This window comes from Oculina patagonica, chromosome 12 (assembly GCF_052425735.1).
Source record: "Oculina patagonica isolate OP01 chromosome 12, crgOcupat, whole genome shotgun sequence".
Lineage (NCBI taxonomy): Eukaryota > Metazoa > Cnidaria > Anthozoa > Scleractinia > Oculinidae > Oculina > Oculina patagonica.
Window position 1 is genome coordinate 19,095,993 of NC_135769.1, and position 13,988 is coordinate 19,109,980.

Here is a 13,988-nt window from a genome sequence, read left to right on the forward strand (position 1 = left end):
GAGAAATTCGTTATAACACTTTCAACATAGCGAGTTTACCGACTGAGAAAAATCACATCTCAATTCACACTGCACCGAAAAAATCCTTGCGTGACGCGTTACTCAGAATAATTGTCTTTTGTCCATCTTATCTTTTGCAGTCATTAATTTATCGGCACTGTGCGTCAAGGCCCGCACTTTTTAACCTGTGGTTACCACTAGTAATATTGACTCCAAGTTTCCACTTTGCACTAAACACATGTTCGCAGTGCGGACTTATTTTTCCAAGCAACCGGGGAAAAGGTCAGAAATATTGGTCACGCTATTCAAAGTCATTTGTATAGTACTTTATTCCTGGTTTATTATGCATGCAAGTCATAAGTGCCATGGAAATGGCTAATTAACCCCATGGCTCTCTAACTCTCTCATTGGTGTAGCGGTGCAATATTAACCATTCCCTTCAACGTACACCACATTTCTAGGTCTTTCGACGGTAAAACACTACGACTACAGTTCAAATGTTGCGCCCCGTCCTCCCTCCCTTAGTGATCTGTGTTCGGTGCATTAACTTCCAGCGGAGCGTTTATTTTGTCTTTGGGCGTAATTACCTTGTTTTTGTATCCTTCCCGTTTGCCGTTGACCGCTTTGTTTCCCAGGACGCCCGAAGAAAAAAATCTCCCGCTCCGCCGGTGACACTCTATGGCGCCTATGGCTTCACCGGAGTGTCGCTCTCCGTATCTTAACCATATAACCGAATGACAGCAAAAATAATATAGTACTATTCGTAACAGGACTCCTTCAGGACTTTCAAAACGTCATTCCATACCCTCGAGTCAATGTCGCAATGAAACACAATGTATCTATTCATCGCACTGCACAAACTGCTGATACTACTGCAGACAAACCAATTCTTCAAAATATTAATTTAAAGTAAATATAAGGTCAGAAAAGAGGCATTTTACATTTTTTTGTATACAACATTTATTGGAACGGTATTTGGAATATAATAAGACGTATTCCATGGGAACCAGTTTTATACGGACATTCTGTATATAACTTCAATAAAAACTCGTGCAATTTTTAAAAACTTTCAAAACAACATTCGTACCTAATTATCATGAATTGTTCTCGAGGTCGTGTGATTTTATATACTGATATTGCGTATTTTATGCGAATCTGTTTAAAACGGACACCCTGTACTTCACCCTGGGTACCAGAGGATTTTTCTTGAGCTGTGGGTTACATGGCTGACACCGGTAACCGCGCAAGAAAAACCTCTGACACCTAGGGTACCTGTACTTAAGTTTCATTGACGTTAATGGGTGTTTGCCTCTATGCAAAAACTCGATGAAACTATAAAAATTGTCATGATTGTTTTTTGACCAACTTGATCACACTTCTGTGTTAATGAACTTTTCATTTATGATAATAAAAAAATTATGTTGCGTTCTTGACGGGCAAGAAGTGTAATTCTGAGATGCGAAATTCAACGACATGTGGTTACTTCAACGACATGTAAATAACTTAACTAATAATGCAGAATGACTTAACACGTGTTTTTTTTTTTAACCCTGTCGTTAACGTACCGTTCTTGTTGCGATATTGTGTTCGGAAAGTCACAAGTAAATGGCCAACAATGAGCATCTCTGAACTGGACAGTGAATGCTTAGCGTGTTTCTTCATCGATGAGGACGATTATTGCTAGTATCAGATATCTGCACCTTGGGCCATTGCATTCAAAACACTTCCTTTCCTATTTACAAGTGAATCAAATCTGTCAAATTCATTCACTTCCCCATTTTTTAAAATTATAATCATGTCACAGTCTTTAATGGTCTTTAAGCGATGGGCTATAGTGATAACTGTGGAGTCCCTCAGTTTCTCACGCACTACGTTCCAGATTGTTTGTTCTGTGTCTGGATCCACGTGTGCAGTGGGCTCATCCAAGATGATGATCTTGCTTTGCTGCAACAGCACACGAGCCAAACAAATTAACTGCCGTTCTCCTACACTGACATTTGCACCATGTTCCAACAACTTATGATCCAGCTTTCCATCTAGACTTTCTACCCATTCTTTCAGTTGCACATCCTCTAAAGCTTGCCATAAATTTGCATCTTGAAATTGCTCCACGAGATCGAGATTTTTTCTCAGCGATCCACTGAAAAGAACAGGGCTTTGGCCAAGAACGGATATACATCGTCGAGCTTCTTGGAGGTTGATCTGTTTGATTGGAATATCATGGACCATTATCTTGCCATCACCATCTGGCATGCGCATCAGAGCGGCCACAAAAGATGTCTTGCCTGCACCCGTGCGGCCTGCAACACCGATCTTTGCTCCTCCTTTGATGTTGAGATTGATTTTCTTCAGTGCTTGAGGTCCCCCTGGATAATATGTCAGTGATACATCTTGTAATGTGATATTTCCTTCTCGTGGCCAGTTTTCCGGAGGAAGTCTTTCCAATTTGTATCCAGGCTCAGAGTCAAGCTTGGTGTACGTCATAACTCGCTCAACTGACGTCATGAAATTCTCGACATCTGAGGTTTTTCTTACAGCGTACTGAGTCATTTCGGCAGTCTGGATGACATAAACAAGTGCAAGTCCGGCAAAAGCTGATTAAAACAAAGGACAACAACAATGATAATAAAAATAATTCAGCGGAAGGTTGTATGATACAGCTGGGTACTTTCTTTTAAATCTGACGAGTAAAAAACCTGCCGTATCAGACAAGTTTACAAAAAATTATTTTTTCGTACGATGTTATCAATTCACTTATTTTTGTCTTTCTTTGGATTGGTTTAGAGACCTCTATGTCACTTGCAAACATGCCTTTAAATAACACTCCGCTAATGCACATTGTCGTGTCCCGTGTAATTGCGGAAAATAATTAACATTCGATCGAAGCCAGAGGTAAAACAAAGGCAGCGCGCTCTTTCCATTTCATCTAAACGTACGGAAAAAGTGTAAAAATACAAGGTCACTGATTGAATGATAATTTTTTTTTAAAAATAAAAATTATGTAAATTATCAAGTGCCTCAAGGTTTGACCAAATGGTAATCGGTTTAAATTTCTGTCGTATACAATCGTAAACCATGAAATAACCAGCGAATTGATACAGAAACTTATAGCTGTTACGGAGCGAGATGCGAGTTTCATAATGGCAGATGGTCATGAACAGTTGTAGCAATGTCTCTGGTGCTGATTGTGAAACGATTTACCTTATAAATGAACCTACCGGCATCTTGAGAGACCAACACTGCCGCCAGAGACACTGCACCAATTAAAAGGGAAGCGAGAAGGTCCAAGCGTACACCGAGCCATCTGCCACTTGCCATCACCATAATAAATGACTGATTATGAACATCTTGATGTCTACCGGGAGGAAACCAAAGCAGGTAAATAAATTTAGCTCATTCCCCCCAAAATGTACCTTCAGTCGCGTGAGATGATAATCAGAAATGTAATGAACAATTTTTTGAGCAATAATCTATCTGCTCCTTATGTAACGTTTATAAGTGCGTTTGGGAAAATTGAATGAGCTCGCGTTTTTTGGTGGGATGAGCGAAGCTATATGTCCTCGTGGCTCAAGTTGAGAGGGTGAAATAATGATGTGGTATTAATGATTGGCCGTTTTGTAAAGGACTCGAAGGCGCACTTCAAGAAAACGTCCAGGCGATTAGACAACAATATAAAGTTAGCCCTATGCATCGGAGTTAACCCTACTCCGTTGAATAGAACAACATCCCTTTGGTAACACTACAACATTTGCATTACAAAGGATTAACTAACATACCTGTAAAACTGATCAACGAAATCCCTTTGTCTGCCTCTTGTCCGAATCGTGTACAGTCCATTTAGTGTCTCCGAGAAGTGGGAGAAGACGGGACTACGGCATATGGACTCTAACCTTTTCAGCTCTCTGGACGTCTTCAAGTAATACCTGGAGATGTACACGACTACCACAGTCAACGGAACAACAAGAAACAGAAGCCAAGGATTTGTAACAGTTGGTACGGTTATGGATACAAACACCAACAAGACATGCTGGATTGAAGCTAGAAAAGTCTTGGGCAACTGCTCGTCCAGGCAGCCTACATCTTTGGAAAATCGATTGAGTATTCTTCCCACGGGATTTGAATCAAAGAACAGAACCGGTGCTTGTAAAATAGCCACAACCATTTTGTCATGAAGACGCTCAGAACATCTCAGAGAAACCAAAAAGAATCCGTATGCTCGAATGAGGGCAAAGGTAAGGGACCCTGCGACTAAACTACTATAGATAGTTAGGTTTGTCTTGTCTTTCTGATCTTCTGGAAGTTTCTTTGTTAGGAACGACAGCCACACGTCAGGAGCAACTATCATCGCTGAGGAAAAAAGGCGAAATAAAGAACGGACTATCAGAAAGAGATTTATTAACTCGCATGAATATTTTTTATTTTTTTTATTTTCCTACTACAACGTTTCTAGTTTTCCATACTACGCCAGTGACCGTTTTCTACACCTTTGCTGAGAAAAAAGGACGGACCATTAGAGAGAGATTTGAATACTTCTTACCTTTTTACTTTTTACTTATACTGTGCATGAATACTTTTTACCCTTTTTTATTTTCTTAACTCTTTTTATTTTTTTACTTCACGTTCTTAGTTTATTATACTACGCCAGTGACAGTTTTCCATGCATTTGGGTGAGAAGTCCGCTGTAAAATTTATACTGAAGTGTATGAAAAACCGAAAACAACCCGTAAATCCTTTACGTTTACAGTTCAGAACTACAGAATTCATATTTAACAGAACTTATTTGACATAAGTGTCCACAGGCACATCTTTTCACGCCATGTTTTAACTTGTTCACAATTAAGGAGAAAAGGGGTTGCCAAAGCCTGACAGATTTAAGCGCGGCTGTGCAAAAGTAGAGTGCACGAGAAAAGCAAAACCAGCTACGTGATCGAAACAACCTAGGGGATCCGACAGTCCGGGGCTATGCTCTCCTAGGAAATTTTCATAATACAGTGTTCTAAAATGGGTGACAATGGATCTGAAATTTACTCATTTAAACCGACTTATTTCCAATTTTGCAAAATAGGAGTATCGCAGGTGATCTCGATTCACTCCTTCTACCCATCACTCCAGCCTTCAGATCCTGTAACAATTTGTGAATCCGCTAACCATCCTCAATGTAACGCAATCAAATTACTTGCGTTTGGTTGCTTTTGCGTGACCGACATGGGTTCAAAAATGTTGACTAAAAAATTCTCCCTTTTCACACGTCAAGGAAGGTTTAAGTTATTAATTAACACAGTAAACAGTTGCTGTCATCAAGATTTAGAAAGCGGTATAAAATAAGTTTATCTGACTATAAATCTTACCTTGAGCTAAGAAACACAAACAAATTACTGCAAAGATAACTGACAAATGTATTCCACTTCTGAAGTATTCCCAGTAAAACTTGGACGACACCACTCCGATTGTACGATCTTCTTGTGATATTTCCAGACCCTTAGCTTCATTGGGTAGTGGCATCATTCTTTCACAACTATCACCAACTTTACTTTTCTGTTCCGCCTTCTCCTGATTTAGCTTACTGTCATTCCAAACTGCCTTATAGAGCGGGTTAACAGTTGTATTTAGAATACCTTTTCCTTGTAGCTCTGTGAAGCTTCCCTTTTCCAACACGCGGCCTTTGTACAACACAATCACTTCATCAGCTTCTTTCATGTGCAGGGGGGTGTGCTTGGCCGGGGGGTTTTTTTTTTTTTTTTTTTATGTAAGTAAAAAAATTTGGGTTTTTAAAAAAAAAAAAATTTTTTTTTTTTTTTTTTTTTTTTTTTGGGGGGGCAAAATTAAAAATTTGGAAGAATTTTTTTAAAAAAATATAAAAAATAAAAAAAAAAAGAAAAAATTTAAAAACCCCCCCCCCCCCCCCCCCCCCCCCCAAAAAAAAAAAAAAAAAAAAAAAAAAATGTGCTGTTCTTGATGAGAGACTAACACACGGGATTTCTTTCCCAGTAGATCTTTGATGCATTTTTCAAAGATATGTTGTCCAACTTTAAAGTCCACAGCACTCAGAGGGTCGTCCAACAAGTAAAGGTCTGCATCAGCGTAAACTGCGCGTGCTAAACTTACTCTTGCCTGCTGACCTCCACTCAGAACTTCACCGCGTTCTCCAACAACTGTTTGGTCACAGTCAGGAAACCGCTGGATGTCTTCCGTAAGGGCACATGCTTCGATAAGTCTTGTGTACTTTTGTTCATCGTAAGGTTGACCAAACAAAATGTTTTCTCTTATTGTTCCAAAGAAGACCCAAGCTGTCTGGGGAACATAAACAAGAGTCCCTTGGCAGGTGATTGTTCCACTCACATCTAAGAGTTCGCCAGCAATCGCTGAAAGAAGAGTAGATTTCCCACTGCCCACTGGACCGGTAATGACTGTTAAACTTTGTGACTCTGTGGAAAATTCAATATCCTGCAAAATGAATTCATCTTCTCGCTCGACTTGTTTGTACGTCAGATTTGACACACGCAAACTGCTGGGTTTGCCCTGATATTTGACGCGATCACCATTGAAACCTTCTATATTCTCCTGTTGATCCAAGAGACCACTCGCAACTTTGGTTAAGCTGCTCTCTTTTCTAGACTGATCTCGTGAGTTTACAGGCAAGTTTTCTAAAATAAGAAAATCTTCTATTCTTCGCAGCGACGCAAAAGCGTCGTATGTTTGTAACAAAGCATTGGGCGTGTAGTTGCATGTGCCTATTCTTACGATGTCAATAAAAGCGAGCAGCATAAAAACACTAACAGGTGTGATAGGTTGACCAGTTAGCACAAGAGTAATGACAGATACCAGGGTCGCCATTGGTGTTGAAGTGTTCAGCAGGCTAGCAACAGCTGACAGAATGGCACTCTTCTTACGAATGATATTTATTTCGTGTCTGAAAACAATATAGAAATTACGAGGGATATTTAACGACGATATAAGTAATACGAGTTTAGTGTTATTTATCACAGGATTTTAGTTATATGCAAGTGTTGTCTTACTAAACACGTGTTAAATGTCACTTCAGTTTAGTGTTTAACTTTAGAAAATCTTGATTATAGGCAAGTCTGAGACACCAACTGGTTTATTACTGATGGTTCTGTAACAATTGAATAGACGTGGAGTCCGATTTGTCCATGAGCGAAAAGCTAACGAGGTTTTCACTGATGGAAAATAATTAAGGGCAAGCAGTCCAACTGTTCAGCAGCGTCAAGTACAAATTACAAAAGATAGGAGTTGAAAGGATAAAATCTCAGGGGTTTGTGCCAAAAACCATGATGTAAGGCAACACGTGCGCGATCATGGTTTATGAGCGAAAAGTGAACGATGAGGTAAGTTAACCGTGAATCAAATTCACGAGGTTACAGCTGTAGTGTATCGAATTACTTGCAAAAGGTTTAGTTTACGGTTGTAGTGTATGGAATTACTTGCAGAAAGAAACTTTTCCCGCCTACCTTCGTGTATGTTTGATTTTTTCTCGGTATTCATCTTCCCACGCATGCGTCTTGATGGCGCGAATCCCAGAAACCACTTGGTTCATCAATGAGATGCGTCGGTCGGACACCGCTGCTGTACGCAGGCGCAGTGCAGCACCAGCGTATGACAACCCGGCAAAATATGGCACAAGAAGACACAGGAAAAGGACTCCCATAAGAGCCTGCCAGCCAATAAAATACGGAAGTAAAACCGCTACCACCACGAGTTCAAGGAACGAAAGAGCCGACGAGGAGATCCACATGACAGTGTCTTCCTCCAACCGCTGAACATCATTTGATATAAGATCGATAACCTGACCTGTTGTAAATTTTGACAATGCATGCTTGCTGAGAAGTAGCGTCTGCAAAACAAGAAATGCTAAATTTAACTTTCTGATGAAGTGACACAATAGCTTTCGTGTGTTTGCTAAACATTAGCACAAATTTGTAAAATTCTCCTTGAACTTACTGTCAGCGTCAAAGGAGAATATAAAACGTCAAGGAACCAATGGATGGAAACAAACACCATGTCATCAATTGGAAAGCTATCCCCTATAAAGGTAAAGTAACTATGTCTCATGGAAACAGGATCTATGCTACTGTAATTGTCTTGTAATCTTGTATTCTATCGGTGCTTACCTTCATGTAAACTAAACCTTTTAGAGCGCAACTTATTCTGATTCCCAACAGCTCACATCTGTAGTCATGGTGATGCATACTAATGCACCCGATCAAAGCATTAACACACAAAGCCACTGCACAACCGTACAGAAGATGATTCTTTGCTGGCTCAGCTGTTATCAGTGTGGAAACAAAATATCCAATAAACAATGGTCGAAGAAGGGAAGAAATTGAATACAAAGCACCCGTGATTACAATAATCATGGTGTCCTTAACAGAGAGCATCTTTATGACGCTTTTCCAAAGTTTAGGTCTTTTACCAATTTTTTCGCACTTTGTTTTTTCCTTGTTCCAGTTTGCTTGAAGCTTCTCAGTCAGAACAAAGGAAGAGTTTTCTTCTGAAAGCGGTATAAAATCATTTTGGTCGAAAGATCGCTCACTGCCTGTCTTGAAGACATTGTTCATCCATTGGAACAAAAGAAGAAACACAAAGCCGACTATTTCTCTATCCTCACTGGTAGAGATCTTCTTGTATCCATCTCTTGCCATGACAATAAATAGATCTGGAAACCAAGAAGGAAAATACAGATCATACACGAGTTGGATCGCATCAATAAACCTAAATTCCAGGAAATGCGCTGAGTGAAAATCTACTTTACTCCTTCTAACACGATTTATCAGGGCATTGACTGACGCAGTCAAAAGAGCAGGACAGTTTTTGTTTTGATTGAGCTTGACAGCCAAGCCTTTCACAAATGAAATCAGCATTTGACACACACTTGTGCTTACTTTAATTGACTGAAAAGCTAAAAGAAAAAAGCTTTTGGAAAGTTAATTAAATTGTTGCTTTAGTGGGAATGTTACTTTCGTGTAGCTAGAATGTATACCGTATATAGAATATCCAGCTAAAGTTTGTCCCTATCAACATTTACATGTAATCCTCACTGTCAGAAAGGTATATTAGCAATCCTTTGATTATTGCTGCATTTAAGTCATGCAAGAATATTACAACAACTAATTTACTCTTTTACAACATGTCAACATTTCCCTTACTATTGAATTGCATCAACTTGATACAGCTTCGGTACAAGTCGCCGTTTGAACATTAATGAATTCATTAATTCACCCTTAATAGGAACGCTTGAGCTGTTTTGACTGTAAACTCGATGGATTTTCTGCCTGTCATTCCGACGACAAATGGATCAGGCTGAAGTAACAACAACCATAAATGCCGTTCGTTAATTTTTTCATTCTCTGGTTTAGTTCTATGCAACTCGACGATCTTGATGGATTTCTATTCGCGCATTAAGCTTATTTGCTCCCTGAACGAGCGTTTGTAGTTACGATTGTCATTTAATAAGGTAACATTTTCAAATGGAAACCCTGTTACACCCTCGTCGGCGTAATTTGGCGCACAAAAGTTCTATTATTACTTACCAGCTCAATTCGACAATGGAGATAGACTGTCTGATGAAAACATGGCTTGTAAACTGCGCGTAACGCTGGCAATATATCAGCCTGTCTCGAGTCAGTGCAATGTGTGACAGAATATCAGGAATATTGTTTTGTGCATTGTTTGTATGAGGCAGTTCCGTTATATTTCCCGCCAGAAAGTAAATTACATTCAGGATACCAAAGAATCTTTAGTCTTAAGTACATCCCCTGGTAAAATAAGGCAAATGGCTAGGCTATGATGTATAGTCGATATTTTGCCTGTTGAAGGCACAGTGAGGAAAGAAATTTGCCATTTTCGTCGTTTTCGTCGAATTTGCAGTGGCAAATGTAGTTTACGCGCTGGACCTTTTAACATGTCGATTCATGCATTCATATTACGTGTTTAATCATGCGCACTAATCCATGAAGTTTGCGCGCCCTTGTCGCAAAAGGAAGGGTAAAAAAAATACCAGCCATTTAAACGTCAAATTAAAAAGGGAACCAGAAAATGAGAGGCTATTAAGAAATATTTTATTTTACATTAATGAGAAAATTTCAGTACCGTAGTCATTCAACATGAGCTGATGAGAATAAGGTAAGTTTGGTGTCTTAATATAAGTTAGTAAAGCGTAACCGAATTATAAATAATTATTGAAAACGCATATATTTAAGCAATGAGCATTCGCTTTGTGGTGCTAAATAGTATTGCAGGATTGAAAATATTTTAAAACTGCTGTTCTTTACAATAGGTTAGAAGTCGTTTTTTTCTTTAAATGGCCGTAGCCGCCAATATTAAAACGAGAGGTTTGTTGCTTTTATTCATGTTAATTAGATACCCGGCGAGTGTCATAGGATTTATTGGAACAATAATTAATAGCTATTGACGTACAATAACATGCTCAACAAGCCGCAAATTGAAGTCAACTATAAAGCGTAGCTGGGATATATTATATGCGCACTCAACAGTATAATGTCAATTTTAATTGATGCACTATGTTAACCATATTTCTTCGCTTTTAAAATATTCACGGAGCGATATGTTTTATTGTTTGCTCCAAAAGGGGATCAAAAGAGGTCAAATAATTAATACCCCTTGTTTTACAACTTAAAGCCTTCTTTAATCCTTTGTATGATACATAGTACTCAAGCGCATGCCAGCTGATAAAATTCTTTTTCTTTATAAAAGGCAGATTTAAAAAATCTAGGCAACCAATCAGAGCGCATATTTTATGAAAATGATGTTTAAAAAGTGTCATTTTTAAGACAATTTATTACGCTCATGAATACTGTTAAGAATTAAATAAATATACGCGTTCTCAACTTTCTCTTGCTATACTTCAGTAATTAACGCTTGATTAACTAACTGACACTAATTAAGTCTAACTTACTCCTGACAGTCAAGTGTTATATTTAACAAAACCCAGCAACTAAATGATTACACAGTAAGTTCAAATTTATCAACCAAAATATTTCTTGTAACTTTTCTTTGTTCGGATCATTGTGATGGTTTAAATTGCTAGTTCTGTATTTTTTCCACTTTTCTCTTCACAACAAGGGCGCGCAAACTTCATGGATTAGTGCGCATGAGTAAACACACAACATACATGCGTAGTCACGATCATCCTAGTACCCAGGGTCTTTGTTCCCTTTGACCAGCGGTCAAGCCTGCGCAAAAGGAACGAAGACTCGAGGTACTAAAAATGAGTCACGATATATTTGGATAAACTATTTTGTTTAAATAGTTTTTTGAGTTCTCCCAAAGTTTCATTTGTTTTTCCATAACCCGAATAGAACACAAACAAGAGCCGTTTTCTCGACCAAAACTTCACGGATTTATTGTGCGCATGATTAAACACATAATTACTAGCAAGCTCAACCGTCCACTGCATGTTAAGGCTGCGCGCGTAAACAACATTTTCTTCAAATCGAGTAAACTCTACCACTGTGGCTCAAATAAGAAGCATATTGGCTGTTCTTAACAGCCTAGCTATTTGCCTTATTTTTCCAGGGCGTTTTCTTGAGACTAAAGATTCTTTTGTATCCTGAATGTAAATTAAATTCTGGCGGGAAATATAACGGCATTGGTTCATATAAACAATGCACAAATTCCGTATATATGTGGAGAGGAAAACAGAGAACCTATACTAAAACCAACTGAAATCGCTTTTAAACGCCTCCAAATGGCATAGAAACACACGATATATACAGAAGAAGGCAGGTAAGTCGATTTTATTAGACCTTTTCCCCCTATTTTTTATTGTTTTTTTACGTTAAATTCCCATACAAACTCTTATAATAACGTTATTAAGCAATGTCATATGTTGACGGATCCCTTAGGAGCTTGGGCCACCTGTGGATTTTCATGTGCATTATCTACGAATAATGGCGCGTGAGACCTGTTCAGTTATTTTACAAACCGTAAACTGAACTGAAGTGACCTTTTACAGGGTAATGAGATTTCTACATCGACAAACTATTTTGCTGACATTAGAAGTAGAGATGCAGACTCCCACATAGCAAGACATAGTCCGTAGAATATTCAGTCAAATGAATGTATTTCGGGAGACCCATTCATCCTTTCTCACTGCTGTTCTCTCCTCGCCCTTCCCACCCCTCTTGAGTGTTCGGCGTAAGCCATTTCTTCGCGCCAAAACCACGGCTGCAGATCACGCACGCCACTTCTCGTACAGTTGTCTCGTCTAATAATATACATGAAAAAATTTCTCAAATCTGATCGGCTTAGAGAAATGCAGTTTTTAGTAAATTCGATGCAGAATTCAGTTAATATAGTGCAGAAAAAAGGAAGTTCTGTGCAAAAAAAGAGAAACAAATAGAGCGATTTGATTGGTTAATAAACAAAGGCACCCATGGAGGGCCACTCAAAGGCTTCCACGCGATCTGAATGGCGCGAAGATTTGGATCTGCCTTTGGATGTGCTTCGAGATGCAAGTAAAAAATGGCTGGCGTTTTGAGCACAGTAGAAGACCAGAAGACAGCTCTAAATACCATAGCACTGAAAAGCACTGGTTTTTGGTTCTCTTTTTGGAATAACTGGTTTCTAAAGAAGGAAATTGCCGACGAAATCGAAACTACAAGCCGACTAAGCTTCCCGCTTTGCTTGAGCGAATTTATTTACGCCGAATTCAAAAACAAACACATATATTGGCGAAGATTATGGACCAGAAAGCCTCAATGTAATGACTACATCGCTTGAAAAACACTTTACTTAGAGAACAGAACTGATACTACGGTTTTCTCTTGTACGAGACAGTGTTGAAATGGAAAGCGAAACATCTTCACTTGGCTGGCCGTCGAGTCGAAAGCGCCCAAGCAAAGCTCGACAGGTATTAGAAGAAGAAGAAAATCTCTTGAAGAGGTAAAACCCAGAATCTTTTATTCAGTCAATTTGTTGTACTGTTTAGCCTAATTTTTCGGTTAAAAATCTTTTAAAACATTGAGAAACCAGTACGTTGTTTGGGCTTTGACCTTGTTTTGAATGAACGCTTGATTATATTTGCCGAGTTTGAATAAATTGTTTTTGTACGAGATTTGCGCATGCTATTTTCTCGCAATTTTTCATGAATATTATTAATAAGTAATCACTTGATTTTTCTCGTGCAATTTGGGATAAATAAGCACGAGTAAATTTTTCAAAGACTACAAATTGCACTCGCCGTACGGGCTTGTGCAATTTTGTTAGCCTTTGAAAAATTTACTCGTACTTATTTATCCCAAACTGCACTCGAAATCATGTGATAACCTGCCCTTAAAATAAAATAGAGTATCCAGTCAAAACCGATCAAGTTCGACAAGCTTGCATGACCACAGTTCAAAGAGAGAGCTTCAAGGCATTTAGCGCCATGAATATAAACAAGGTTGTAGGCAAATGATCCATAAAGGAATTGCATGAACGCCCTTCCAATTGTTTTCCGAACAAAGCCTGGTTCAGGAGACAAATTGACAAGTTCACGTTCATGATTTTGGTCAATTACAAGGACGATCAAGTTTGGTTGTTACAGAATCGCATGTATGAGGATCTCAACAGACTACTTCTGTCCCCAGTTTTATTTTAAGACCACAAGCATGGCGCGAGATGCCACGTTTGTATAACAGTAAAATATTCTCAGCCTGCAAACTACACTTGAGATTCCTACATCGACAACGATTTTGCTGATACTAGTAGTAGAGAGATGCAGACCCCCACATAGCAAGACATAGTCAGAAGAACATTCAGTCAATGTATTTTGGGAGACCCATTCATCCCTTTAACTGCTGTTATCTCTTCGCCCTTCCCACCCCTCCCGAGTGTTCTAAGTAAGTCCGCATTTCTTCGCGCCAAAACCACGGCTGCAGTAGCACGCGCGCCACTTCTAGTGCAGTTGTCTCATCAAACTGCCCTCACAATGGAGTATCCAGTCAAAACTGATCAAGTTCGACAATCAT

At 39.0% G+C, this 13,988-nt stretch overlaps 1 protein-coding gene and 1 pseudogene across 2 annotated transcripts in view; one reads left to right on the forward strand and one right to left on the reverse strand.

Annotated features, from left to right (window-relative positions):
• Positions 1-989: 989 nt before the first annotated feature.
• On the reverse strand, positions 990-9,660 carry LOC144632529 (ATP-binding cassette sub-family C member 4-like). Its single transcript, XM_078491196.1, has 8 exons — positions 9,549-9,660; positions 8,130-8,674; positions 7,470-7,852; positions 5,944-6,910; positions 5,349-5,697; positions 3,777-4,347; positions 3,219-3,355; positions 990-2,594 (listed from the first exon to the last, which is right to left on the reverse strand). The coding sequence occupies exons 2-8, from the start codon at positions 8,658-8,660 to the stop codon at positions 1,687-1,689; spliced, it is 3,846 nt and encodes a 1,281-aa protein (XP_078347322.1). The 5' UTR covers positions 8,661-8,674; positions 9,549-9,660; the 3' UTR covers positions 990-1,686.
• LOC144632518 (ATP-binding cassette sub-family C member 4-like) overlaps positions 7,313-13,988 on the forward strand; it is a 55,697-nt pseudogene continuing 49,021 nt past the window's right edge. Inside the window, exon 1 of the transcript XR_013566911.1 lies at positions 7,313-7,346. The product of XR_013566911.1 is annotated as an ATP-binding cassette sub-family C member 4-like (transcript). The remainder of the gene's footprint in view (positions 7,347-13,988) is intronic.

Bases quoted from the DNA above. Each gene is read 5' to 3' on its own strand.
- LOC144632529 (XM_078491196.1), bottom strand. From the start codon at position 8,660: ATGGCAAGAGATGGATACAAGAAGATCTCTACCAGTGAGGATAGAGAA. The intron at 7,853-8,129 runs GTAAGCACCGAT...CTTGTTTTGCAG, and splicing joins AAGGTTTAGTTTACATGAAG to ACGCTACTTCTCAGCAAGCA. The intron at 6,911-7,469 runs GTAGGCGGGAAA...TATTGTTTTCAG, and splicing joins AAAATCAAACATACACGAAG to ACACGAAATAAATATCATTC.